Below are 26,342 nucleotides of genomic sequence, written 5' to 3' on the forward strand. Positions count from 1 at the left end.
TCTTATTGGAGTATAGTTGATTTACAATGTTATGTTAGTTTCAGGTGTACAAAAATTTTTTTTTTATGTTACAGAAGCCAAGGCTGCTCCAAGGGATTGTTTCATTGATGTGAATTCCAAAGGTGACAGATTTGGCAATTGTGGTTTCTCTGGCAATGAATACAAGAAGTGTGCCACTGGGTAAGTGGAGGCAAGAGTATAAAAGAATATGAAGGGTTGTAAGATCAGTCATCTTTAGTATCTTTTACAGCTCCTTGTGACTGCCGACTTTCTCCCCCTTAAACATCTAACTTTTCAAATTTAACAATTTGGTAAAACATGACTTCAGAGAGATTCTGAATAGGAAGGGTAAAATTATTCATACCTTTTGACATTACCTGTCTAAAATGTAATGATTTTTAGAATGTTACTTTTGTTTATCCTGTTCTACAATAAGAAGCCCAAATAAACACTGTTCTCCCTCTTGCTTTCATTAAAAGATTATGCTGCTAAATCCATACATAAAGGTATCTGCAGAATTAATTCTGGACTTTATCATTTTCTTCTGGCTCTATATAATTTGAAAGTGACAAATTAAAAGAATTTTTTGTTTCTATAATATTTGCACATTGTAAAAAAATTAATATTATTACAAAAATATAAACAGAAGTCATCCATAATCTCTGTCTGTATGTATTCACTAATTTCAGTGTATGTCTTCCCTTTTTTTGTTGTTTCTGTGCACTATACATACACACACTAACATTTTGCATAATTGGAATTATTCTGTAATACTGTGCTTCTCTTCTACTCATTTCACCTCCTACTCTGCCAATTAGGCTAAGCAACTGAGGTGAAACAATGCTTACTAAGAAGAAATAACAACCATGACCTCCGTGTTCCAAAATCCAACAGACATCTTTAGGTCTTCATGCTTCTGGACCTTTCAGTAGCATTCAACTATGTTGACCATTTTCTCCTTGAAGAAACCCCTTTCCTTGGCTTTTGTGTAGAATGTTCTTCTAGTATTTTTTTTCTGTTTCTGGATGCTCCTTTAATGTATTTATTTGTAGGCTCATCTTTCTCTAGCCATTAAATGTGAAATACTTCAGCTCTACTGGTCTACATGTCATCCTCTGCCACAGGGCCTTGGCACATGCTGTTCCTTCTGCCTGACATGCTCTCCTCTCTCTGCCATTTTAAGTACAACTTCTCTAAGAAAGACTTCCTCAACTTCCTTAACAGGGTCAGATGTCCTTCTTATAGATGTTCTTAATGCTGTGTGCTTTTATTTTTTTAATGTTAGCCAAATTACGTTGTTCCAATTCTTTACAAATTAGTTATCCACATAAAGTATATTTCACAGAATATTTAGAATATACCTTTCTTGATATATAAAACAGAGTAGGTTGAAGGAAGTTAGAAAAACAAGAAAGTATTTCAGAAGAGGGTATGAACATAACTGTTTTGACTACCTTGTATAGTCTCAAAACTAGTTGTAGATGTAAGTTCTCTTGCATTTATATAGCACTCTTTTTCTGGGGAAGTCAAACTATTACTCTTAATAAATTTTTAGTATATTTAAATTGCATGGGAAGGTTTTATGTCCAAACCATTGCCTTAGCAAGAATAATCACTTAAAAGTGGTACTGCCTTAGAAAAGATATTGGGTGTGCCAAAAAGTTCATTCGGTTTTAAGTAAAAATAAAAGACACATTTTAAATTTTCACGAATAACTTTATTGAACAACATATTCACTGACAGAATGAACTTTATGGCCAATCCAATAGGTAGTATAATAGGTAATTTTCCAGATAAAGGGAAGGTCAGATACAAAACCAGTTATAGGCACAGCATTTTCAAGATTCTTTTATGGTGTTTAGAAAAGACCAAGGAGGGCTCTGTCCTGCACTTGGAGGAATTGGACCCATCTTGGCTAACATAATTAGGCTAAATCAAAATGAGAAAAGTAGCAGTTTGAAAGTTGAAGGAAGGATGAACTGGTTAAAAAATTGTATGTTTCTCTTTCATCGAATTTGATGTGTTGTATTTTCCTTATTGTTCAGTTCATAATATTTTCTCAGTTACACTGTGATTTCTCCTTTGACTCATGTGTTATTAAAAGTGTATTGCTAATTTCCAAATATTTGGGAATATTCTGGTTATCTGTTTGTTTTTGATTTCTAGTTTAATTCCATTGAGAACATACTCTCTATGATTTCAGTTCTTTTCAATTTATTGAGAGGTGAATTAGTGCCCAGCATAGGGTCTATTTTGGTGACTGTTCCATGTTCAATTAAAAAGAAAAGTGTATCTTGCAGTTGTTGGATATATTATCCTATAAATGTCAAGTTAATTAATGGTCTTGTTCAAATCTTGTATATTTTGGGTGTGTGTGTGTTTATCTGTTTACCCTTCGGTTTCTGAGAGAGGTGTGTTAAAATCCCAAGCTGCGATTATGACGTTGTCTATTTCTCCTTTTAGTTCTATAAATTTTTGCTGTATGTGTTTTGAAGTGTGTTCTTCAGTGCTTATGTTATTAAGTGCATACACATTTAGGATTGTTGTGTCTTCTGGAAGAACTGATCCTTTCATTACTACCAAATTTAATACTTAGGAATTTTTTTTTGTAGTGTTTGTCTCATAAAACATCTCATTTGTTTAAGTGAACATCTGGTTACCACCCTTGTCACTACACTGTAAAGTCCACTCTGTGTTTAACATAGTGCCTGGCACACTGTCATAGTAAGTGCCTATTAACTGTTTGTTGAATGAATGAAGGAACAGATGATATATCTAATGGGTGGAAGCAATGTGACTAATTGAATGAGCTGAGCTAAACCTTGGGATAAGTGGATTGATGCAGACCTGGAAGGGGCTTGCTACATAGGTCTTATCCTTGTCTTTAGCCTGGTCCCGTTTCCATATTTTTATGAATATCTTGATGAAAATATAACAACTACATTTATAAAACTTAAGTTACTGGGTAGCTGATTTGAAAAGCATTTTATAATGGTAATATAAGGATAAAGTAATATAGTCATTAGGAACACACTTTTTTTTTTTTTAACATCTTTGAGTATAACTGTTTTACAATAGTGTGTTAGTTTCTCCTTTACAACAAAGTGAATCAGTTATACATATACATATGTTCCCATATCTCTTCCCTCTTGTGTCACCCTCCCTCCCACCCTTCCTATCCCACCCCTCTAGGTGGTCACAAAGCACAGAGGTGAACTCCCTGTGCTATGCTGCAGCTTCCCACTAGCTGTCTATTTTACATTTGGTAGTGTGTATATGTCCCTGCCACTCTCTCACATCGTCACAGCTTACCCTTCCCCCTCCCCATATCCTCAAGTCCATGCTCTAGTAGGTCTGTGTTTTATTCCCATCCTACCACTAATCTCTTCATGACATTTTTTTTTCTTAGATTCCATATATATGTGTTAGCATATGGTATTTGTTTTTCTCCTTCTGACTTAACTTCACTCTGTATGACAGACTCCAGGTCTATCCACCTCATTACAAATAACTCAGTTACATTTCTTTTTATGGCTGAGTAATATTCCATTGTATATATGTGCCACATCTTCTTTATCCATTCATCTGTTGATGGACACTTAGGTTGCTTCCATGTCCTGGCTATCGTAAATAGAGCTGCAATAAACATTTTGGTACACGACTCTTTTTGAATTATGGTTTTCTCAGGGTATATGCCCAGTAGTGGGATTGCTGGGTCATATGGTAGTTCTATTTGTAGTTTTTTAAGGAACCTCCATACTGTTCTCCATAGTGGCTGCATCAATTTACATTCCCACCAGCAGTGCAAGAGTGTTCCCTTTTGTCCACACCCTCTCCAGCATTTATTGTTTCTAGAGTTTTTGATGATGGCCATTCTGACCGGTGTGAGATGATATCTCATTGTAGTTTTGATTTGCATTTCTCTAATGATTAATGATGTTGAGCATCCTTTCATGTGTTTGTTGGCAATCTGTATATCTTCTTTGGAGAAATGTCTATTTAGTTCTTCTGCCCATTTTTGGATTGGGTTGTTTGTTTTTTTGTTATTGAGCTGCCTGAGTTGCTTATAAATCTTGGAGATTAATCCTTTGTCAGTTGCTTCATTTGCAAATATTTTCTCCCATTCTGAGGGTTGTCTTTTGGTCTTGTTTATGGTTTCCTTTGCTGTGCAAAAGCTTTTAAGTTTCATTAGATCCCATTTGTTTATTTTTGTTTTTATTTAGGAATACACATTTGAAGTTGGACTCTGGGTTTGAATACTGCTTTAACCACTTAAGATCTCTGAGACTTTGGACACATTACTTTGCTTACATACTTCATTTTTCTCTTCTGTAAAATGGGAATAATAATGGTACCTATTTCTAAGTGTTGTTTTAAAGACTGAATGAGTTGGTGGATGTTAATACTAAGAAGAGTACCCGGTTCATTGTAGGACTTATCATCATCATCATCACCCTCTTTATAATCATCTCCATCATAGAAAACGCATAAAATCTAGAAAAGTCTCAAGAAACTGGTCACATATGGTCCTGTCATCCAGAGATACTCTGTTAAAGTTTTATTGTTATTTCCTTCTCATGTGTATTCATAAGCGTATAAATATGTATCATACACATATCTACATACACATATGTGTACTCAGAGACCCACATCTGTATGTATAAACAAAATTGCATAGTATGAATTATACTGTTCTATAAGTTGATGTATTTACTTTCCACTCTATTAAGGGCATTTATAGGATATACCCAGCTTCTTTTAACCATTTCCTTATGTTAGAAATGTAAGTTGTTTCCAGTCATTTGTTTTTTTAAACAAGGCTGTGATAAACACAGTTTAAGTATTTATGTCTCTGATTGTTTCTTTAGTAGATTTTTCTCAAAAGAAAATAGAAGATAGTTTTAAAGGCTCTTCATAGATGCTTCTAAATTGACCTTCAAAACGTTTGACTGATTTATACTTCCAGTACCCCCTCATCAAAGTCAGAGTATTGTCTTAAGAAATACTTTTCCAATTAACATATTTAGAGGGGAGCTTCCTTGTTGCATGAGAAATGATTGTAGACTGTTGTCCTGTGAAGTAAGTAATTAGGACCTACGTGATAATTGTCCTAAAAAGCTTCCATGTGGAGGAAAGAAAAGACATTATCTGTGTGGTCTCATGTCAAAGATCTGGGATCAATGAGGAAAAGTTATAGGGAGACAGATTTTAACTCAAGAGGTAAAAGATATGATAGCTGGTATGAGAATATTTAGGAGGTGATGAATTAGAGGAATTGGAAAACAATATCCTATAGTGACTTGGCAGTGATGGCATAGGGGAGATTTAAGAATAGGGTAGATGCTTGGATTAAAGACAATCAATTAGGACTTCCCTCATGGCACAGTGGTTAAGAATCCACCTGCTAATGCAGGGGACATGGGTTCGAGCCCTGGTCCGGGAAGATCCCACATGCGGTGGAGCAACTAAGCCCGTGCACCACAGCTACTAAGCCTGTGTGCCACAACTACTGAAGCCGTGCGCCTAGAGCCCGTGCTCCACAACAAGAGAAGCCACCGCAGTGAGAAGCCCGTGCACTGCAACGAAGAGTAGCCCCCGCTCGCTGCACCTAGAGAAAGCCTGTGCACAGCGACGAAGACCCAACGCAGCCAAAAAAAAAAAAAAAAAAAAAAGACAAAGACAATCAATTTAATAGGAAATTTCAATACAGCATCATAAGAGTTGATGTTAGGAATACTTATTATATCCTGAAGGGCTATAGGAAGGACATTTAACTCACACAGCCTTGTAATAGGAATTGTAGTCAGGGAAGTCTTCATAACATTGTTATTGAATTAGTGAATTAATGAGTTAATGAATTGAGTCTTTAAGTAAGTTAGCCAAGTGAAGAAAGGTGGAGTCCTGTCATACTTATTTAACATTACAAAATCTAGGTTTCTCTTTACTATAACTCTGTAAGAAGACACAATTGAATTTTGGTATAGTTCTATTATTTTCTGTGTAAAAGCATTTATTTTTTTATTTTTATTTTTTTTTTTTTATGGTACACGGGCCTCTCACTGTTGTGGCCTCTCCCGTCGCGGAGCGCAGGCTCAGTGGCCATGGCCCACGGGCCCAGCCGCTCCGCGGCATGTGGGATCTTCCCGAACCGGGGCACGAACCCGTGTCCCCTGCATCAGCAGGCGGATTCTCAACCACTGCGCCACCAGGGAAGCCCTAAAAGCATTTATAAAATTATATCACATTTAAAAACAACCTTATTAGTTAGACTTTTTTGAGCCCTAGGCAGGTAGTGAAGAGGGATTATTACGTGTCAGCATCCACACCCCCTGGTACCCTACTAATTTGCATCTTTGCATCCACTTACCTCTTCTCTGTCACATTTAAAGAGAGCTACTTTGATCTCTGTTGCTTTCACACACTTTGTCTGTTGAGATTCCCTTTAGCTAAACAGCAATAAACTCCCTGCCTATATACAAAAATATATATAATTTTTCTTTTGTATCTACACTGGATGCATTGTAGTTTGCATTATTTATCTTTCCAGGAATGCTTTGTGTGGAAAGCTTCAATGTGAGAATGTACAGGAAATGCCTGTATTTGGAATTGTGCCTGCTATTATACAGACTCCTGGGAGAGGCACCAAATGTTGGGGCGTGGATTTCCAGCTTGGGTCAGATGTTCCCGATCCTGGCATGGTGAATGAAGGCACCAGATGTGGCGTTGGAAAGGTAATCACGATGTTTTCTAAAACAAAGTAAAATTTTAAAAATTAAAAAAAAATCATTGTATAAAGCTGGTGGTTCTTTTCTGGGTATAAAAGAAATCTCTGTTTATTGTAGAGATTTGGAAAAATAGAAAGCTACCAAGAATAAAAATAAGAACAGCTCTACCTCCTCATGATTTATAGCCGTATAATGCTTTCTTTTAAAAATAAATTTATTGCAGTAGAGTTGATTTACAATGCTGTGTTAGTTTCCTATAATGCTTTTTTTTTTTTTTTTTGCGGTACGCGGGCCTCTCACTGTCGCGGCCTCTCCCGTTGCGGAGCACAGGCTCCGGACGCGCAGGCTCAGCGGCCATGGCTCACGGGCCCAGCCGCTCCGCGGCACGTGGGATCTTCCCGCGTCCCCTGCATCGGCAGGCGGACTCTCAACCACTGCGCCACCAGGGGAGCCCCATATAATGCTTTTTTTAACTTCAGAAATGATCAGTTTTCATCATGGTCACTGGATCTGCTTAGAGTATTCATGGTCTGCATCTCATTGGATAATTTCCACAATTTCATTAAAGAAACTTCTGCATCCATTAAAAAAAAAAAAAAAAGAACAGCTATAATTCTGTTATCCCGATTTCTTCATTGGGGTAATATATTATAACCTGTGTTTTCTATGTTGTAATATACTGGGCATATCCCCCCCTCCCCATCAATGTGCTATAATTTATTAGCCAGGCTGCTATTGCTGGGATTTCCAGGATTTTGTGTGAGTGTGTGTGCGTGTGTATGCGTGTATGTGTGCATGCATCCGTGTCTTTGTACTAGAAATGTCATAACGCTTGTCCTGCCCATGCATCCTGCTACCCTGGCCACAGCTGTTTGGATCCAGTGTGAACCAAGAGTTAGCCGCTGACTTAACTACCAGTGGTCTCGGATGAGAGGAGCTAGGCCTAATTCCTTTTTTGGGGGGGAATATATAAGCAAAGAAAGGTAGTTAAGAGTAACGCTGAAACTACGAATTCTTTGAGATAGCATGATGTAGGAGGAGGGCTAGAAGGGTTATGGCGAGCTTAAGCTATATACAAGAGACGGAGGGAGCAGGATTGTTGAACAAGTTGAAGAAACCAACTCATGGGAGAATAGAAGAGGAGAGAGCAAACACAATCAATTGATTATGGGACACATGAAAAAGCAGAGGGACCCTCAAGTTACCTCAGTCTCTACCAAGTTTTCAGTTCCAGTTCAGTTGCCCCTCACTTCTTACCAAAAAGACCCTGGTATTCTTGTGCCTGCCCTTGCCATGCCATAAACTCAACTGCTGCAGTTACTATAAACAATGCTGAGGTAAATGGCTTTCTAAACAATTTCACAAAATCCTGATTATTTTCTGAGGTTAAATTACTATAAGGGGGTGTGTACTTTTAAGGTTTTAGATATAGTTTTGCCAAATTTCTCTTTAGAAAAGTATTTATTAGTTTATCTTCCAAGCAGTTTTCAATAATAAATGTTTTCACTCTCTATATCCTAGTCAGGATTAGGTGCTATTGTTTTTAAACTTTCATTTGGTAATTTTCTTTTTTCTCTTTCTCGATTATTAGTGATGTTGAATTTCTTTGTCTCCATATATTTATTCCTTCTTTTGTGATTTGCTTGTCGATGTTATTTGTTCATTTAAAAATTGATGTGGTTTTCTTATTGATTTTTAAAGAACTTTAACTTATGTCATATAAGATGTAATGTAATACATGTAATATATTTGCCCAGTTATTACTTGCTTCTTCCTTTTGTTTTAAGTATTTTTTTGCCATGTTTACATTTTTATGTAAACAAATCTGTTATTCCTTTCCTTTATGGTTTCCAACTTTACTTACATGTTTTACAAGCTTTCTTAGTATAGTATCAGAGCATTATTTTCTAGTAGATTTAAAATTTTTTTTAATACTTAACTCTTTAATGCAGGGGAATATGGAGTGTATAGTATGAGGTTGGCATTCTTCTTTTTTCCTTTTTCATTTTATTCATTCAGAGATGATGACTATGCTGATTTCTAATGTTACTTTTTTTCAAAATGGTTTGTTATTTGCCTTCACCTCAATTATAATCTCTTTTAATTTGAAATCTTATTTAAATTACTTATTAAATTTTTACATACACTTGGGCTTGATTTCTGCTTTTTCTCTTAATGTCCACTGATTGGTCTGACTACTCATGTGTCAGTATTGCCTTCTTTTAGTTTTTGTCAGTTTTATAATATATTTTTATTATCTGGTCATACAAATGCCCCCTCATTCTTTTTTCATAGTTTTCTTGGCTATTAATATTCATTTATTATTCCAGATGAACTTGAGATCATTTTGTCAATGTGCAAAAAAAGTTTTTAAATAAAAGTGCTTTGGAATTTTGGTTGGGATCAAATCAAATTTATAAATTTGTAATGGGAAAAAGTGACATCTTTACATTATTCAGTCTTCCCATAGAAGAACATGGTATGTCTCTCGATTTTTTTTGGGGGGTCTTATTTTAAAGATTTAGTTATAAACGTCCTTTTTATTTTTTGTTAGTTTTATTCCTAGGTATTTTATATTTTTATTGTTATTATGAATAGCCTCTTATTATGTTTTCTAATTTATTATGTTACATTTTCTAATTGGTGTTTATTGATAAGAGAAACTTTTGCTTATACTTTTACTGGCTTTTACTGATATTCAGAAAAATATATTCACCTGTATATATTTATTTTGTTACCAGCCATATACTTAGTGTCACATATTTTTATTGTTGATTGTATTAAAATTTTCTAGGTAAACAATCATCTGAAATGATAGAAAGTTGATTTCCTTTCTGATACTTACAATTTGGATTTATTTTCTTGTGTAATTGCAATGATAGAGCTTTCAGGATAATTTTAAATAATAATGATAATAGTGTACTTCTTTGTCTTCTCCCTAACTTGACTGGGAATGCATCTAGCCTTCCAAGGTTATATATGATTTTGGTTGTTGGTTTGGGATAGGTAATATTTTTCATTTAATGGAGAATCATTTTAGTTGTGATTAATAAGAATAAAAGAACAAATAGATTAAAAATTTTATAAGTAGTTTTTTAACAGCTATTTAAATAATCACTGCATATTTTCCTTTGACTTATTAATGTGCTGGGTTATATTGATAAATTCCTCAACATTAAATTGTCTTTACATTCCAGGAGCAAATACTGGTAATGTAGATTTATTCCTGGATTCTGTGTGCTGGTGAATATACTTTTATATATTTCTGAAGCTGTATACTTAGGCTTTTTTATTTTTTGAAATTTTACTCTGTGGATTATAGTCAGTACTCTTAGATCTCACAAAAACTCAGTTGAGACTGAATTAAAGCATAGCAGGAAATTTACTGATTCAAACCACAGAATCAAATAAAGAGCTTTGGAATCCAGAATCTGAGATAATGTCCCTGTGGTTCTTTTCCTGTATCTTTCATTTCTTCTTCTCCCTTGTTGGTCCCCTCTCCACCCACTCCTGCCAAGCCCAGCTTTATTGAGATACAATCAATATATAACATTGTGTAAGTTTAAGGTACACAATGTGATGACTTGATACACATATATATTGTGAAATAATTACCACAATAAGGTTAGTTAACACATCTATCACTTCACATAAATAGAACTTTTTTTTGTGGTGAGAACATTTAAGATTTATTCTCTTATTACCAACTTTCAAGTATATAATACAGTATTGTTCACTCTAATCACCATGCTGAATATTAGATCCTCAGGACTTGTTCATCTTATAACTGGAAGTTTGTACCCTTTGACCAGTGACTCCCCATTTCTCCCCTTCCCTGGCCTCTGGCAACCACCCTTCCACTCTCTGTTTCTGAGTTCAGCTTTTTAAAAGATTCCACATATAAGTGAGATCATATAGTATTTTTCTTTCTCTATCAGACTTATTTCTCTTAGTCTGAATGCCCTGAAGGTCCATCCATGTTGTTGCAAATGGCAGGATTGGTTGTTCGGGAATGTGTTGTTTAATTTCCATATTTTTGTGAATTTTCCAGCTTTCTTTCTGTTACTGATTTCTAATTATACCGCTGTGGTCAAGATAGAGACCAGATGGGATTTCGATCTTAAGTCTTGCTCTGTGGCCCAGCATTTGATTTATCCTGTGAAATGGATACATACAGAAAATGTATGTACAGAATACATACCAAATATGTATTCTGCTGCTGTTGCATGGACTGTTCTGTCTATGTCTTTTGGTCCATTTTGGTCTGTAGTGTTCTTCAGGTCTGTTTCCTTATTACATTTCTGTCTGGATCATCCATCCAATATTGAAACTGAAGTCTCCTGTACTATTATTGTATTGTTGTCTATTTCTCCCTTTAGTTCTGTTATTATTTGCATTAAATATTAGATGCTCCAATGTAGGGTGTATGTATACTTACAATTGTTATACCCTCTTGATGAATTGACCCTTTTATCACTATGTAGTGACCTTCTTTGTCTCTTGTGATTGATTTTGACTGAAAGTCTATTATATGTGATATAAGTGTAGCTACTTCTGCTCTCTTTTGGTTACCATTTGCATAAAATATCTTTTCCCATCTCTTTACTTTCAACCTATGTATGTCCTTAAAGCTAAAGTGAGTCTCTTGTTGGCAACATATTGTTAGATCTTGTTTTTTTAATCCATTCAACCACTTTGTGTCTTTTGGTATGGAGATTTAGTTCATTTATGTTTAAAGTATTTAATTATTGATAGGTAAAGACCTACTGACTGTCAGTTTGTTAAGTGTTTGTTGACTGTTTTTTAGTTCTTTTGTCCCTCTCTTTCTGTCTTTTTTTTTTGTGTGTGTGGTACGTGGGCCTCTCACCGTTGTGGCCTCTCCCATTGGGGAGCACAGGCTCAGCGGCCACGGCTCACGGGCCCAGCCACTCCGCGGCATGTGGGATCCTCCCGGACCGGGGCACGAGCCCGTGTCCCTTGCATCAGCAGCCGGACTCTCAACCACTGCGCCACCAGGGAAGCCCTTCTGTCTTCTTTTGTGATTTATTTTTTTTGTAGTGCATGTTTTAATTCCTTTATTTTTTGTGTTTAAGTTTTTTCCCTTTGTGGTTACCATGAGGCTTACATAAAATATTTTATAGCTATAACAGTCTATTTTAAGCTGATAACTTACCTTCAATTGTATACACAGCTCCGCACTTTTACTTCCTCTTTCGTTGTATTTAATGCTGTTGATGTCATAACTTTATATCTTTTTATATTGTGCATCCATTAACAAATTATTGTACCTATAGTTATTTTTTCATCATTTTTTTCTTCCATTTTTATTGAGATATAATTGACGTACAGCACCGTATACATTTAGGGTGTACAGCATATGGTTTGACTTACATACATCATGAAATGATTATCACAATAAGTTTAGTGAACATCCATCATCTCATATAGATACAAAATTAAAGAAATACTTTCTTCTTGTGATGAGAACTCTTAGGGTTTACTCTTGTAACAAGCAGTGTTCATTACATTAATCATGTTGTATATTCATCTCTAGTACTTACTTATCTTATAACTAGAATTTGTACCTTTTGACCCCCTTCATCCAGTTCTCTCTCCCCTGAACCCCACCTCTGGTAACCACAAATCTGATCTCTTTTTCTATGAGTTTGTCTGTTTGTGTTTTGAAGTATAGTTGACCTACAAAACTATGTTAGTTCCTAGCACACAACATGGTGACGCAATATTTTCAATTGTTACGAAATTATCAGCATGATAACTCTGGTTACCAACTGTCAGTCTGTTGTAAATATTTTTTTACAGTTTGTCATTTGTTTTGCCATAAAAAATTAAAGTATCATGGAATCATTTCAATTTTGTCTCTTAAAAAGAATGTCTATATATTTGCATGAATTAGTTTCATAATTCGTCATGATATTGGAAGACAGGTTTTGTCTTGTCAGCAAAGTATCCTTTTATTCTTGTTTTGGAAAGAATTTTAAAAATTAACATGAGTGTCAAATTTTATCAAATGCTTTTTTGATATTTATTTTAATAATGACCATTTATGTAAGGTATTATAGTAATAGATTTCCTATCATTGATCCTTTTCTGTAGTAGTGGGATCATCTCTGACTTGAAAAAATCCATTTGTGAATGTTTTACTTTGGATTTTCACATCTATATATGTATGGAAGGATAGATTATAGTTTTATCTTTGTTTTTGGCCTTTGTGTCATCTTTGATCATTAGTTCTATCCAAATTAGTTAATTTCACTTATTTTTCTAAATTTTCAAATATGTGATATGGGAATTAATTATTCCTTAAAAGTGTGAAAGAATTCACCTATGAAATAATCTACACCCAAGTCTGTTTTTTTTTCTGGCTAGTTTATTAATGTGTTCAAGTTTTCTTTACTCATTACTTCTTTTTTTTTCAGATCTGTAGAAACTTCCAATGTGTAAATGCGTCTGTTCTGAATTATGACTGTGATATTCAGAAAAAGTGTCATGGACATGGGGTAGGTAATAGCCTCTTTTGGTTTGTTCATGAAAGTAATGCTGAATAATGAGAATTCTTAGTGAGGCTTCTCTGTAAGACTTCTTAGATTTTTAGATATTGGGGAATTTAGATACCTAATAAATTGTTCATTCTTAAAAAGTGTCTATGGATTTGCATGAATTTAGTCTTTTCTCTTGGTTTCTATTCTTAAGTTCATCATGTAGAGCAACATTCACAATTAACAAAAGTGATATTTTGTTTTGAAGGTATGTAACAGCAATAAGAATTGTCACTGTGACAGCGGCTGGGCTCCCCCCTATTGTGAGGCTACAGGGTACGGAGGAAGTGTGGATAGTGGACCTGCATACAATGGCAAGTAATGTGGAGGAGAGTTAGTATGGTCTCTCAGTGGCCCATGTCAAAAGTGGGGCATCCTTGTACCTTGCCCTCACTTCCACATCCGTTAATCTATTTGTGTCTTTATATTTAAAGTTGGTTTCTTGTAGGTGGCCTATAGCTGGGTCTAATCCACTCTGCCTCTGCCTTTTAATTGAGTTGTTTTGGCCAATTATATTTAATTTGATTATTTTTATGTTTGGGTTTAAATCTACCATATTGATATTTTTCTATCACAGTCTCCCTTCATGTGATGTTGTGCCATTTCAGGATCCTTCCATTTCTCTCCTCTCAGCTTTTGTGCTATTGTCATCATACCACATATGTTATAAACCTATAAATACATTGTGATTATTCTTGCTTTAAATAGTTGATTATTTTTAAAAGAAATTTAAATAATAGAAAAAGTCTTTATATTTACCCACATAGTTACCATTTCTGGTGCTCTTCATTTTTTTGTGTAAAGTCAGATTTCCATCTGGCATCATTCAATTTCTGCTTGAAGGTCTTCTTTTCACATTTCTGCTGGTGGCAAATACTTTTAGCTTCATATATCTAAACAAGTCTCCTTTTTGCCTTCCTTCTGGAATGATGACTGGGTAAAGAATTCTAAGGTGACAGTTTTTTCCCCCCCTTTTACTTCTTCACAGATGTTCCTATGTTGTCTTCTGACTTGCACTGTTTTTCCTGAGAAATCTGCCATCATCTTTTTTTTTTTCATTTTCTGTTTATAGTGTGTCTGTTTTTTACCCTCTGGTTGCTTATAAGATTATCTCTTTACCTCTCATTTTTAGTATTTGATTATAATGTGGCTTGGTGTGCTTGGGATTTCTTAAACTTTTTGGATTTGTGCTTTTATAGTTTTCTTCAAATTTGGAAAAATTTTGGTCATTATTTCTTCAAATATTTTTTCTTCCTTTTTCCTTCTTTTTCCTCTCCCTCAGGGACTCCAATTACATGTATATTTGGCTACTTGGAGTTCTTTCACATCTCAGTGATTTGCCTTGATTTTTAAAAATTCTTTATTCTTTGTGTTTAACTTTGAATAGTTTCTATTGTTATTCTTCAAGTTCACTCTTCTTCTGTGATGTCTGATCTGCCATTAATTCCATCCAGTGTATTCTTTATCTTAGACATTGTAGTTTTTATCTCTGTAAGTTCTATTTCTCCCTCCCTTTTCCTTTTGTTTTCTTTCTTTCTCTCTCTCTTTCTTTCTTTCCCTTTCTCTTTTTCTTTGCCTGCTTTCCTTCCTTCCTTCCTCCCTCCCTCTCTCGCTCCCTTCTACTCTCTCTTTCTCTGTTCCTCCCTCCCTCCCTCTGTTCCTCCCTCCCTTCCTCTTTTCCTCCTTCCCTTCTTCCCTCCCTCCCTTCTTCCCTCCCTCCTTTCCTCCTTCCCTTCTTTCCTCCCTCCCTCCCTCCCTCCTACTCTCTCTTTCTCCATTCCTCCCTCCCTCTCTTCTTTCCTTCTTTCTTTCCTCATGTCTCTACAGAGCATGTTCAATCTTTACTTATCTTCTTGAACATGTAGAATACATTTATAATAATTTCTAATGTCCTTGTCTACTAATTCTATCATCTGTATCATTTCTTAGTTTTGATTGATTGATTTCTCCTCATTTTGGGTCATATTTTTCTGCTTCTTTGCATGCCTTTTAATTTTTTTACTGAACGCCAGAAATTGTGAATTTTACCTGTTGTATATTAGGTGTTTTTGGATTTCTATTGCTGAACTTTGGGCTTAAGATTAAGTGGGCTTAAGCTACATGGATGTAGTACGGTTCTTTTGAATCTTTTTTTTAAGCCCTACTGGGGGGATCTGAGCAGCATTTAGCCTAGGGCTGACTTTGCCCCATTACTGAGGCAAACCCCTTCTGTTTATTCTACTCAATGTCATTAACTATGGAGTTCTCCACTGGAAATGGCAGGAACAGGCATTCTTTCCAGTCCTGTGTGAGTTCTTGGGTTTGTTCCCACTAATCCTTTCAGGTGGTTTCCTTACATGCATACACTCATCAGTACTCAGCTGAGTGTTTGAGGGGAGCCCTTTGCAGATCTTTCAAGTTCTGTCTGTGCAGCTGCCTCCCTTCTAGTACTTTGCCTGTGAACTCTAGCTGTCTTGGCTTCTTCCTCAGACAACTAGCGTGCATTCCTCAACTCGAGGAGACCAATGGGTTTTGCCTGGATTCCCACACCCCTCATCACAGTCTGTTAACTTTCTCTAGGCAGCAAACTGGGATTGTTGTAAAGCTCACCTTATTTGCTTTCTGCCTCTCAGGGATCATTGTTCTTTATTGCCTTCTGTCCAATGCCATGAAAACCATTGCTTCATGTGTTTTACCTGATTTTCTGGTTGTTATAGCTGACAGGATAAATCTTGTCTAGAAGTGGAAATCAGAACTATGGATGTTAATGGCTGTGTATCATTCCACTGGTGGATGTGCCATAACTTGACTTAGCTGTTGTCTAATTATTTGACATTTAGGTTGTTTCTAAGTTTTTGATACACACGGATAACAATGTAGTGTACATCTTAATACTCATGCATTTTTCCCAATTGAAGTATAAATTGCCAGTTATGGTATTATTAGATTGAAGGGTATAATCCTTTTTATGATTCTTTTTTAAAATTAATTTATTTTTAAAATTAAAAAAAATTTTTGGCTGCATTTGGTCTTCATTGCTGCCTGCAGGCTTTCTCTAGTTGTGGTGAGTGGGGGCTACTCTTCGTTGCGGTGCGCAGGCTTCTCACTGTGGTGGCTTCTCTTATGGTGGAGCTCAGGCTCAAGGCACATGGGCTTCAGTAGTTGTGGCACGCAGGCTCAGTAGTTGTGGTGCACGGGCTTAGACGCTCTGTGGCATGTGGGATCTTCCCGGACCAGAGCTCGAACCTGTGTCCCCTGCATTGGCAGGCAGATTCTTAACCATTGCGCCATGAAGGAAGCCCCTTTTTATGATTCTTGATAAAAATTCCAAATGAACTTGTGTAATGCCACTGACAGTATGAAGGTACCAATTTTAACATAACCTGACCAGTGTTGGATGCTTTAATTTAAATTTTGTCTACTTATTAGTAAGTATAAACTGATATATCAAGCTTGCTTTAATTTTTCATATCTTTGTTTTTAATTGGGTTGAGTGTTTCATGTAGTTTCATATAACGTTTGGAACAGAAAGTTTTGGTACTTCTACAAATTTAAAACTATGAAGATAATTTCACAGTTTACCACTCATGTTCATATTTACTATATTCTTTCACTAAAGAATATGAAACAGACAAAATTAAGTTAATTAATGAATTTTTAAAATTATAATAAGACTTTAAATCCATAAGCCATAAAAAATAAGATTGATAAAATTCAGCTACTCAGAACAATAAACTTATGCATGGAGAAAAGCATTGTACCATAAGACAAATGACAAAATGGGTAAAATATTTCCAACTCATATACAGATAAAACTATTCTCCCTAATATATAAAGGCTTTTAGAAACTGAGGAGAAAAAAAACCAATAGACCAACAGAGAAACAGTCAAAGGACTGAGAAGAAAAAGAAATGCAATGTTTCCTTAAACATGAAAGTTGCTCAAATCATAGTATAAAAGGAGAAATGCAAATTAAAATAATAAAAGATAGAGTTTTTCATCTTCCAGGTTGGCAAACATGCAGAAGTTTGACTCTATAGGTGAGGCTGTGAGGAATTCTTGTATATTGCTGGCTGGCCTTCTAACTTTTAAAAGAAATTTATTTTATTGAAGTATAGTTGATTTACAATGTTGTGTTAATTTCTTCTGTACAGCAGAGTGATTCAGTTATACATGTATATATATTCTTTTCCATTATTGTTGATCACAGGATATTGAATATAGTTCACTGTGCTATATAGTAGGACCTTGTTGTTTATCCATTCTATATATAATAGTTTGCATCTGCTAATCCCAAACTCCCAATCCATCCCTCTCCTTCCCCCCACTCCTCTTGGCAACCACAGTCTGTTCTCTATGTCTGTGAGTCTGTTTCTGTTTCGTAGATAAGTTCATTTGTGTCATATTTTAGATTCCACATATAAGTGATATCATATGGTATTTGTCTTTCTCAGTCTGACTTACTTCACTTAGTACAATGATCTCTAGGTCCATCCATGTGGCTGTAAATGGCATTATTTCATTCTTTTTTATGGCTGAGTAGTATTCCATTATATATATATATGTACCACATCTTCTTTATCCATTCATCTGTTGATGGACATTTAGGTTGTTTCCATGTCTTGGCTATTGTGAATAGTGCTGTTATGAATATAGAGGTGCATGTATCTTTTTGAATTATAGTCTGAATATATGGCATGCTAACTTGTAACCACCACTGTGGTCGACAGGTTGATAGTGCCTTAAAAAAATGATGAATGCATTCACCTTCTGATATCTGATACAGCAATTCTGCTTTTGGGAAATTATTCTACAGATATACCTGCACCGAAATGATATGACATATGTACAAGGTTATTCATTATAACATTTTTTTTTTGTAACAGCAAAGATTGGAAAAATAAAAGTATTAGTAGGGTACTTACTGACTGAATAAACTACAGGATATCCTTGCAATGGAGTCTTGTATAGCTGTATAGAAAATGAGGTGGTGCTGTATGTATAGTTTGGGAGGATATGTAGTATAGCTAGCTGATAAAAGTAATGTGTGGAATAGCATTTATGCCATGCTACCTTTTGTGTGAGAAAGGGTTAACAATAAAACATATTTTGTTCTTGCTTATATTTACATGAAGAAATACTGTAAGATCATATAAGAAATTAATAAAAATGGTTATCTTCAGGGAGGCAAAAATGAAGTGGGCAAGCATGAGGAGTGAACAAGACTTCTCAATATATTTCAGTTTATATCAGTGTGACTTTTGAACAATGTGAAAATTAATGTAAAATGTATCATCACCTAGTATGTTCTAGTTAATATGAGTTAACTTCTAATTTAATGATCATTAATGTAAAATCCTTCTCTGCAGAAAAGAATACTGCCTTGAGGGACGGACTTCTGGTCTTCTTCTTCGTCATTGTTCCTCTTACTCTATTGGCCGCTTTTGTCTTCATTAAGAGAGACCAGCTACAGAAAAGCTACTGCAGAAGGAAGAGATCACAAACATATGAGTACTTAGATTACGTCTTTTAAATTCATATTAAAAATTTTTAAGTATAATAATTATTAATGATGATAGTCATATCATAGAAGCTGGTTTAAAAATAGGGTTCTAAGTTATCTCTCTATTCTTTTGACATGCCTGTATGCTACTGAAAATGGCTGCTAGGCTTCATTTTACTTGACTTTGATTTCTGATAGAGGAGTAATTGGACTACACCTTCTGATTTGGGCTTCGTTAAAAAATTTTCTTCCATGTCTATTTCAAGTATCAGCTCTCATAGGAGAAGTGTTCTTCAAGTCTGTTTTGAAAACAGACTTTGTGAATCATCAGCTTTTAAGAAATAAGCTTTGATGGAAGAAAGGGTTGTCATAATTCAGACACCTGATACTTCTAGTCTGTGTGCTGGACTCTTATACAACTGTCTCTCAAGGATCACTTCTAACATGTTGGCATTGGAATGTAGCATATATTAGCATGGGCCTTGTAGTCAGATCTAAGTTCAAGTTCCAGTTTGTCATTTGCTAGAATTATGAACTGGAATAATAAAAAAAGTCTCTGAGTGTTGGTTTACTTCCTTTAAAATGAGAATAATGATATTACCTATCTCTTCGGGTTGATGTGAGGATTAAATGAGGAAATACTAACAAATAAAACCTATAGCACAATGTAATTACTTAATAATGAATCTTTCTTATGATCATGATTCCAAAATGTTCAAATCTTGCCTCGATTGCTCACTTTACTTCATTGCCCTATTTCTCACTTACCTCACTTACTGCGTAATGTTTTCCTAGAGTATCCTGATGTTAGCTTAATTTTCTTAATGTATTCTAAAATAGATTTATATTTCTTTTTTTACAAAATATAATTTATTGAGGTGTAGCTCCCTCACCTACCCTTTTCTTTGGCCACACTGCACTTGGCCAAGCACTTGGCTTGGCGGAATCTTAGTTCCCTGAACAGGGGTTGAACCCAGGCCACAGCAGTAGAAGCACCAAGTCCTAACAACTGGACTGCCGGGGACTTCCCCAGCTTTATGTTTCTATCCTTTTTCTTAACTTCAGACTGACCAATACCGATAGATAATTCCCCAGTCTGTATCTCTGAAATTTTAGTTCCATGGCAATAGCTATCTCCTATACACTTCTACCTAGCTGACTTACTATCATTTTGGCATGTCTCAATCTTAGCTGACATCTTTCCAGCCAGCTTGTTCGCTCCTCTTGGACTTCCTAATATTCAGAGTGACTACTTCAAGCCTAGGAAGATGCTTTTACTCCTCTCTGATTTCAGGAAGACTTGAGGAGAGAAGTTGGAGAACACTGGCCCAATTTACCAAGTTACATAATTTCTTAGAATTTCAGTTTATTTAATTGTAAAATGAGGTTAATAAAACTTTCTAGTACTCTAAGGATTAAAACTGGGTGAAAGCTATGAAAAATGCCATAAAATTTTCCGTTGTCTTCATGACCATCATCACCACCACTACCAACTTTGTTCTGGACTTGGGAAAACGCAAGGTCTATGTAATATATCATGTAGAAATGTTTTAACCTTAATTTAGCTCAAAAGTAATTGTATCTTTCAGGTCAGATGGCAAAAATCAAGCAAAAGTTTCTAGACAGCCAGTGAGCGTTCCTGGACATGCCTCTTCAGTGGCTCCTCCCAGAGAAGTTGTAAGTTTAAATGAAAAATACTTTTTTTTTTTTTTTTTTTACTATATTATGATATCATATTTTTAAAGATTAAAAAATTATTATATAGGAATAAACATAGATAATTTCCAAAGAATTTAGTGTGGTCTATAGGTGGCCTCTGGGTTAGTTAATGGAATACCAGCAGGGTCCATGGCTCAGAGGAGATGGGAGGAAACATCTAGACATTGAGAATGTCTTGCCTTGAAACAAAGCTTGGGAAATGACATGGGATTTGTGCTATCACTGTTTTCTCCTATGTCTGCTATCCTTCTGTTTTTAATGCCTGGCTTCCCCAGGGCATGTTACTAAAGATCTGGTGCCGAGCTCCTGGAATAATAGTCCTAGTTGTCCCAGCAGTGGGGCCAGAAATCACTGTCCTCTGGAGTGTATTAGGGAGTATTGGGATAATGATATACTTTTTCTAATATGCCTATATCCCTAAGAAATATATAATATTACTTTATCTGCTTTTAAACATTGTATGTTTTGCTTGCTATCTTACACATATATCTGCAACGTGCTTTTTCCTTTAACATTGCTTTGTGATTTATCCCTAGCAATACATGTAGCTCTAATGCATTCATTTTCACTATTGATATTATGTTACATAAATACCACACAGTTAAAAAATACATTTTTCTATTACTAGTTTCCAATTGTTCATTACTATGAACAAAGCTAAGATAAACATTCTGTATGTTTCTCATGCACATGTGTGAGTTCTAGGACTGTACTAGTACAGTGGTTACTATCCACATGTGCCTATTTAAATTTCATTTTAAATTAAATAAAATTAAGAATTCCATTCCTCACTGACATTTTAAATGCTCGATAGATCATATGTGGCCACTATTGTAGGGACACCACAGACATAGATTGTTTCCATCATTGTAGAAAATTCTATTAGAGAGCTCTGATCTAGGGGCATACAGGAATTAAATTGCTGGGTTGAAAGATATGTGAATATTTACTGGAAAATGCCAAATTGTTTTCCAAAAACGTTACACCATTGGGTGATGTGTTGTCAGTGGTGTATGAGCATTCCTGTCAAACTACATCTTTGCCAGCACTTGGTATTGTCAGACTTTTAAAGTCTTTACAGTTATGTGGGGGTAAGACGATCCTTCTAATATGGAAGGATACATATGGAATCTCCCAGTTCTTCTCCCTTTTCCTTTATAAAAAAGAAACCAAAATTGTTATGCCCTTTTTCCCCCTTAACCATATATCTCTGAGATTTTTCCATATCACTACATATATACGATGATCACACAGTTCCTACATATCCAGGTTAGAAATTATATATGTGTTCTTTTTCGTCTTTGACGTATTTTTTTCCTTTTTTATTGTGGTAAAATATACATGCCATAAAGGTTGCCATTTTGACCATTTTTAAGTATACAATTCAGTGGCATTAATTACATTCACAATGTTGTGCAATCATCGCCTGCTATCTATTTCTAAAACTTTTTCATTACCCCAAACAGAAACTCTGTATCCATGAAGCAATAAGTCCTCGTCCCCCACACCCTAGCAACCACTATTCTACTTTTAAAATTGAGATATGGGCTTTCCTGGTGGTCTAGTGGTTAAGAATCCACCTGCCAATGCAGGGGACACGGGTTCGAGCCCTGGTCTGGGAAGATCCCACATGCCTTGCAGCAACTAAGCCTGTGCGCCACAACTACTGAGCATGCGTGCCACAACTACTGAAGCCTGCACACCTAGACCCTGTGCTCCGCAACAAGAGAAGCCCCGCTTGCTGCAACTAGAGAAAGCATGCACACAGCGACGAAGATCCAGCACAGCCCCAAATAATACATAAATTAAATAAATAAATTTATTTTTAAAAAAATAGTGCAGCCTTGGGGCAGGGTCCTGGTTCCCCTCAAGGGATATACATAACAAGATCTAAAAAAAAAAAAAAAAATTGAGATATAATAGACATATAATATATAACTTTCAGGTATACAACATGATTCAATATATGTGTATGGTATGAAATGAGCACCACAATAAGTCTAGTTAACATCCATCACCACACATAGTTACAAATTTTCTTTCTTGTGACGAGAACTTTTAAGATTTGCTCTCGTAGCAGCTTTCAAATATGCAACGCAGTGTTATTAACTATAGTCACCATGCCGTACATTATATCCCCAGGACTTATCCATCTTGTGACTGGAAACTAGTACCTTCTGACCACCTTCATCTGTTTTCACCCATCTCCCTCTCCTGCCTCTGTCATTCTGCAGTCTGTTCTCTGTATCTAAGAGTTTGGTATTTTTTGGTTTGTTTGTTTGTTTTTAGATTCCACATATAAGTGAGATCATACAGTATTTGTCTTTTCCTGTCTGACTTATTTTACTTAGCCTGAATGGCCTCCAGTCCATCCATGTTGTCACAAATGGCAAGATTTCCTTTTGTTTGGTGGCTGAATAATATTCTCATATATATATATATATATAAATATATGCCACAGGTGGACACTTAGGCTCTTCCACATGTTGGCTGTTATAAATAATGCTGCAATGAACATGGGGGTGCAGATATTTTTACAAGTTCGTGTTCTCATTTTCTTTGGATAAATACCCAGAAGTAGAATTGCTGGATCATATGGAAGTTGTGTTTTTAATTTTTTGAGGAACCTCCATACTGTTTTCCATGGTGGCTGTACCAATTTATTATACATTTGCATCAGCATTGCACAGAAGTTCCCTGTTTTCCACATCAAAATCAAGGGTTGTAAATTAGTGGTATTTATAGTACCAGTTAGGTACCGTATAGGTTTGGCAATACATTTTTGGAAGATTTTATTTAAAATATGTGGACATAGGAAATATGTTACCTTTTAGCTAATGGAGTTGATTAGGGCCAAGATAATGCTTCATTATTTTTGAATTAAAAAAAATATAATCTTGTCTAGGGCCTGGGGAGCCTGCTGAGCTCCCAGGCCGGTCCCCTGCCCTCCAAGGCTCCCCCTTCCCTCCCTGGCTGCATTGGTCCTGGGGGCATAAGAGGGAGGCCAGGGAGATCAGGAGAGGCAGGTGGGAGGGGCCCTCCCAGACCCCAGACCAGAGGAAAAGGAGAGGAGGGGAGGGCATTTGCCCTGCCCAGACGAGCCCAGAAAGCCTGCTGGGCTCCCAGGTGAGGTCCCCTGCCCTCTGAGACCAGGGGTGGGGGGCACGCCTGGTCCCCTTCTGTTCCATTGAGCCTAAGCCCCACCCCCTTACCCCTCACCTTTTACAGCCCTGTGGGTCGTAAGCATAGGCCCTGCCCACTGCTCCAACCTCACCCTTGCTTAGGCCCCACCCTCCACAGCCAAGGCCTTCCCCCCTGCCCCCTTTTTCTATTTTTTTTTTTCCTTTTCCCTCCTCCTCTGTTTTACTATTGTGATACTGATGTACCTTCTGGTTGTTGATTCATCTATATTTTAATTTTTAAATTCTTTCTAACATATCTGTTAGTTTCCTAGCCTAATTTTATTTTTCCTTTGTTATTGTTCTTTTTCTCTTTTTTTCCACCCCACGTGGCTTGTAGGATTCTGGTTCACAAGCCTGGGGTTGGGCGGAAGCTCCTGCGGTGGGAGCTCTGAGTCTGAACTACTGGACTAACAGAGAACCTCAGACCCCAGGGAATATTCGTTGGAGTGAGGTCTCACAGAGTTCCTCATCTCAGCACTAAGACCCAGCTCTACCCAATAGCTTACAGACTCCAGTGTTGGGAGCCTCAGGCTAAACAACCAATAAAACAGGAACACAATCCCACTCATTAAAAAAAAAAAAAAAAAGAGAGAGACAGCAAAAAAATATGTCATAGATGAAGGAGCAAGGTAAAAAACCTACAAGACCAAATAAATGAAGAGGAAATAGGTAATCCACCTGAAAAAGAATTCAGAGTAATGATAGTAAAGATGATCCAGAATCTCAGAAATAGAATGGAAGCATGGATTGAGAAAATACAAGAAATGTTTAACAAGGACCTAGAAGAACTACAGAACAAACAGAGGTGAACAGCACGATATCTGAAATGAAAAATACACTAGAAGGAATCAATAACAGAATAACTGAGGCAGAAGAACAAATAAGTGAGCTGGAAGACAAAATGGTGGAAATACGGCCCAGGAGCAGAATAAAGAAAAAAGAATGAAAAGAATTGAAGACAATCTCAGAGACCTCTGGGACAACACTCAACGCACCAACATTTGAATTATAGGGGCCCCAGAAGAAGAGAAAAAGAAAGGGTCTGAGAAAATATTTGAAGAGATTATAGTGGAAAACTTCCCTAACATGGGAAAGGAAATAGTCACCCAAGTCCAGGAAGCACAGAGAGTCCCATACAGGATAAACCCTAGGAAAAATACACCAAGACACATAATAATCAAACTAACAAAAATTAAATTCAAAGAAAAAACATTAAAAGCAGCAAGGAAAAACAAAAAATAACATACAAAGGAATCCCCATAAGGTTATCAGCTGAATTTTCAGTGGAAACTCTGCAGGCCAGACGGGAGTGGCAGGATATACTTAAAGCGATGAAAGAGAAAAAGCTACAACCAAGACTACTTTACCCAGCAAGGATCACGTTCAGATTCAACGGAGAAGTCAAAAGCTTTTCAGACAAGCAAAAGCTAAGAGAATTCAGCACCACGAAACCAGCTTTACAACAAATGCTAAAGAAACTTCTCTACGCAGGAAACACAAGAGAAGAAAAAGACCCACGAAAAAAAACCCTCAAAACAATTAAGAAAATGGCAATAGGAACATACATATCAATAATAACCTTGAATGTAAATGGATTAAATGCCCCAACCAGAAGACACAGACTGCCTGAATGGATACAAAAACAAGACCCGTATATACGCTGTCTACAAGAAACCCACTTCAGACCTAGGGACACATACAGACCGAAAGTGAGGGGATGGAAAACGGTATTCCATGCAAATGGAAATCAGAAGAAAGCTGGAGTAGCAATAATCATATCAGATTAAATAGTTTAAAATAAAGACTGTTACAAAAGATAAGGAGGGACACTACATAATGATCAAGGGATCAAGCCAAGAATAAGACACAACAATTATAAATGTTTATGCACGCAAAATAGAAGCACCTCAATACATAAGGCAAATGCTAACAACCATGAAAGGAAAAATCGATAGTAATACGATAATAGTAGGGGACTTTAACACCCCACTTACACCAATAGACAGATCATCCAAACAGAAAATAAATAGGGAAACACAAGCTTTAAATGACACAATAGACCAGATAGATTTGATTGATATTTTTAGGACATTCCACCCAAAAGTGGCAGAGTACAGTATACAGACTATACAAAGCTACAGTAATCAAGACAGTATGGTACAGGCATGAAAACAGAAATATAGATCAATGCTACAGGATAGAATGCCCAGAGAAAAACCCACACACATATGGGCACCTAATTTATGACAAAGGAGGCAAGAACATAAAATGGAGGAAAGACAGCCTCTTCAATAAGTGGTGCTGGGAAAACTGGACAGCTACGTGTCAAAGAATGAAATTAGAACACTCCCTAACACCATACACAAAAATAAACTCCAAACGGATTAAAGACTTAAATGTAAGACCAGACACTATAAAACTTTTAGAGGAAAACATAGGAAAAACACTTTGACATAAGCCACAGCAAGATCTTTTTTGACCTACCTCCTAGAGTAACAGAGATAAAAACAGAAATAAACAAATGGAACTTAAAATCTTTTGCACAGCAAAGGTAACCATAAACAGGACAAAAAGACAACCCTCAGAATGTGAGAAAATATTTGCAAATGAAACAACAGACAAAGGATTAATCTCCAGAATATACAAACAGCTCATGGAGCCCAATATCAAAAACCCA

At 36.1% G+C, this 26,342-nt stretch overlaps 1 protein-coding gene across 2 annotated transcripts in view; it reads left to right on the plus strand.

Moving 5' to 3' along the window:
• The window catches only part of ADAM9 (ADAM metallopeptidase domain 9), a 93,702-nt gene that overhangs the window by 60,432 nt on the left and 6,928 nt on the right, over window positions 1–26,342 (plus strand). For both annotated transcript variants that reach the window (XM_059049218.2, XM_067022783.1), the window contains 6 exons: window positions 75–180; window positions 6,548–6,731; window positions 13,163–13,243; window positions 13,491–13,596; window positions 18,631–18,772; window positions 20,354–20,441. In XM_059049218.2, the coding sequence (XP_058905201.1) occupies window positions 75–180; window positions 6,548–6,731; window positions 13,163–13,243; window positions 13,491–13,596; window positions 18,631–18,772; window positions 20,354–20,441 (707 nt within the window). The remainder of the gene's footprint in view (window positions 1–74; window positions 181–6,547; window positions 6,732–13,162; window positions 13,244–13,490; window positions 13,597–18,630; window positions 18,773–20,353; window positions 20,442–26,342) is intronic.

Source organism: Kogia breviceps, chromosome 20, assembly GCF_026419965.1.
Source record: "Kogia breviceps isolate mKogBre1 chromosome 20, mKogBre1 haplotype 1, whole genome shotgun sequence".
Classification (NCBI taxonomy): domain Eukaryota; kingdom Metazoa; phylum Chordata; class Mammalia; order Artiodactyla; family Physeteridae; genus Kogia; species Kogia breviceps.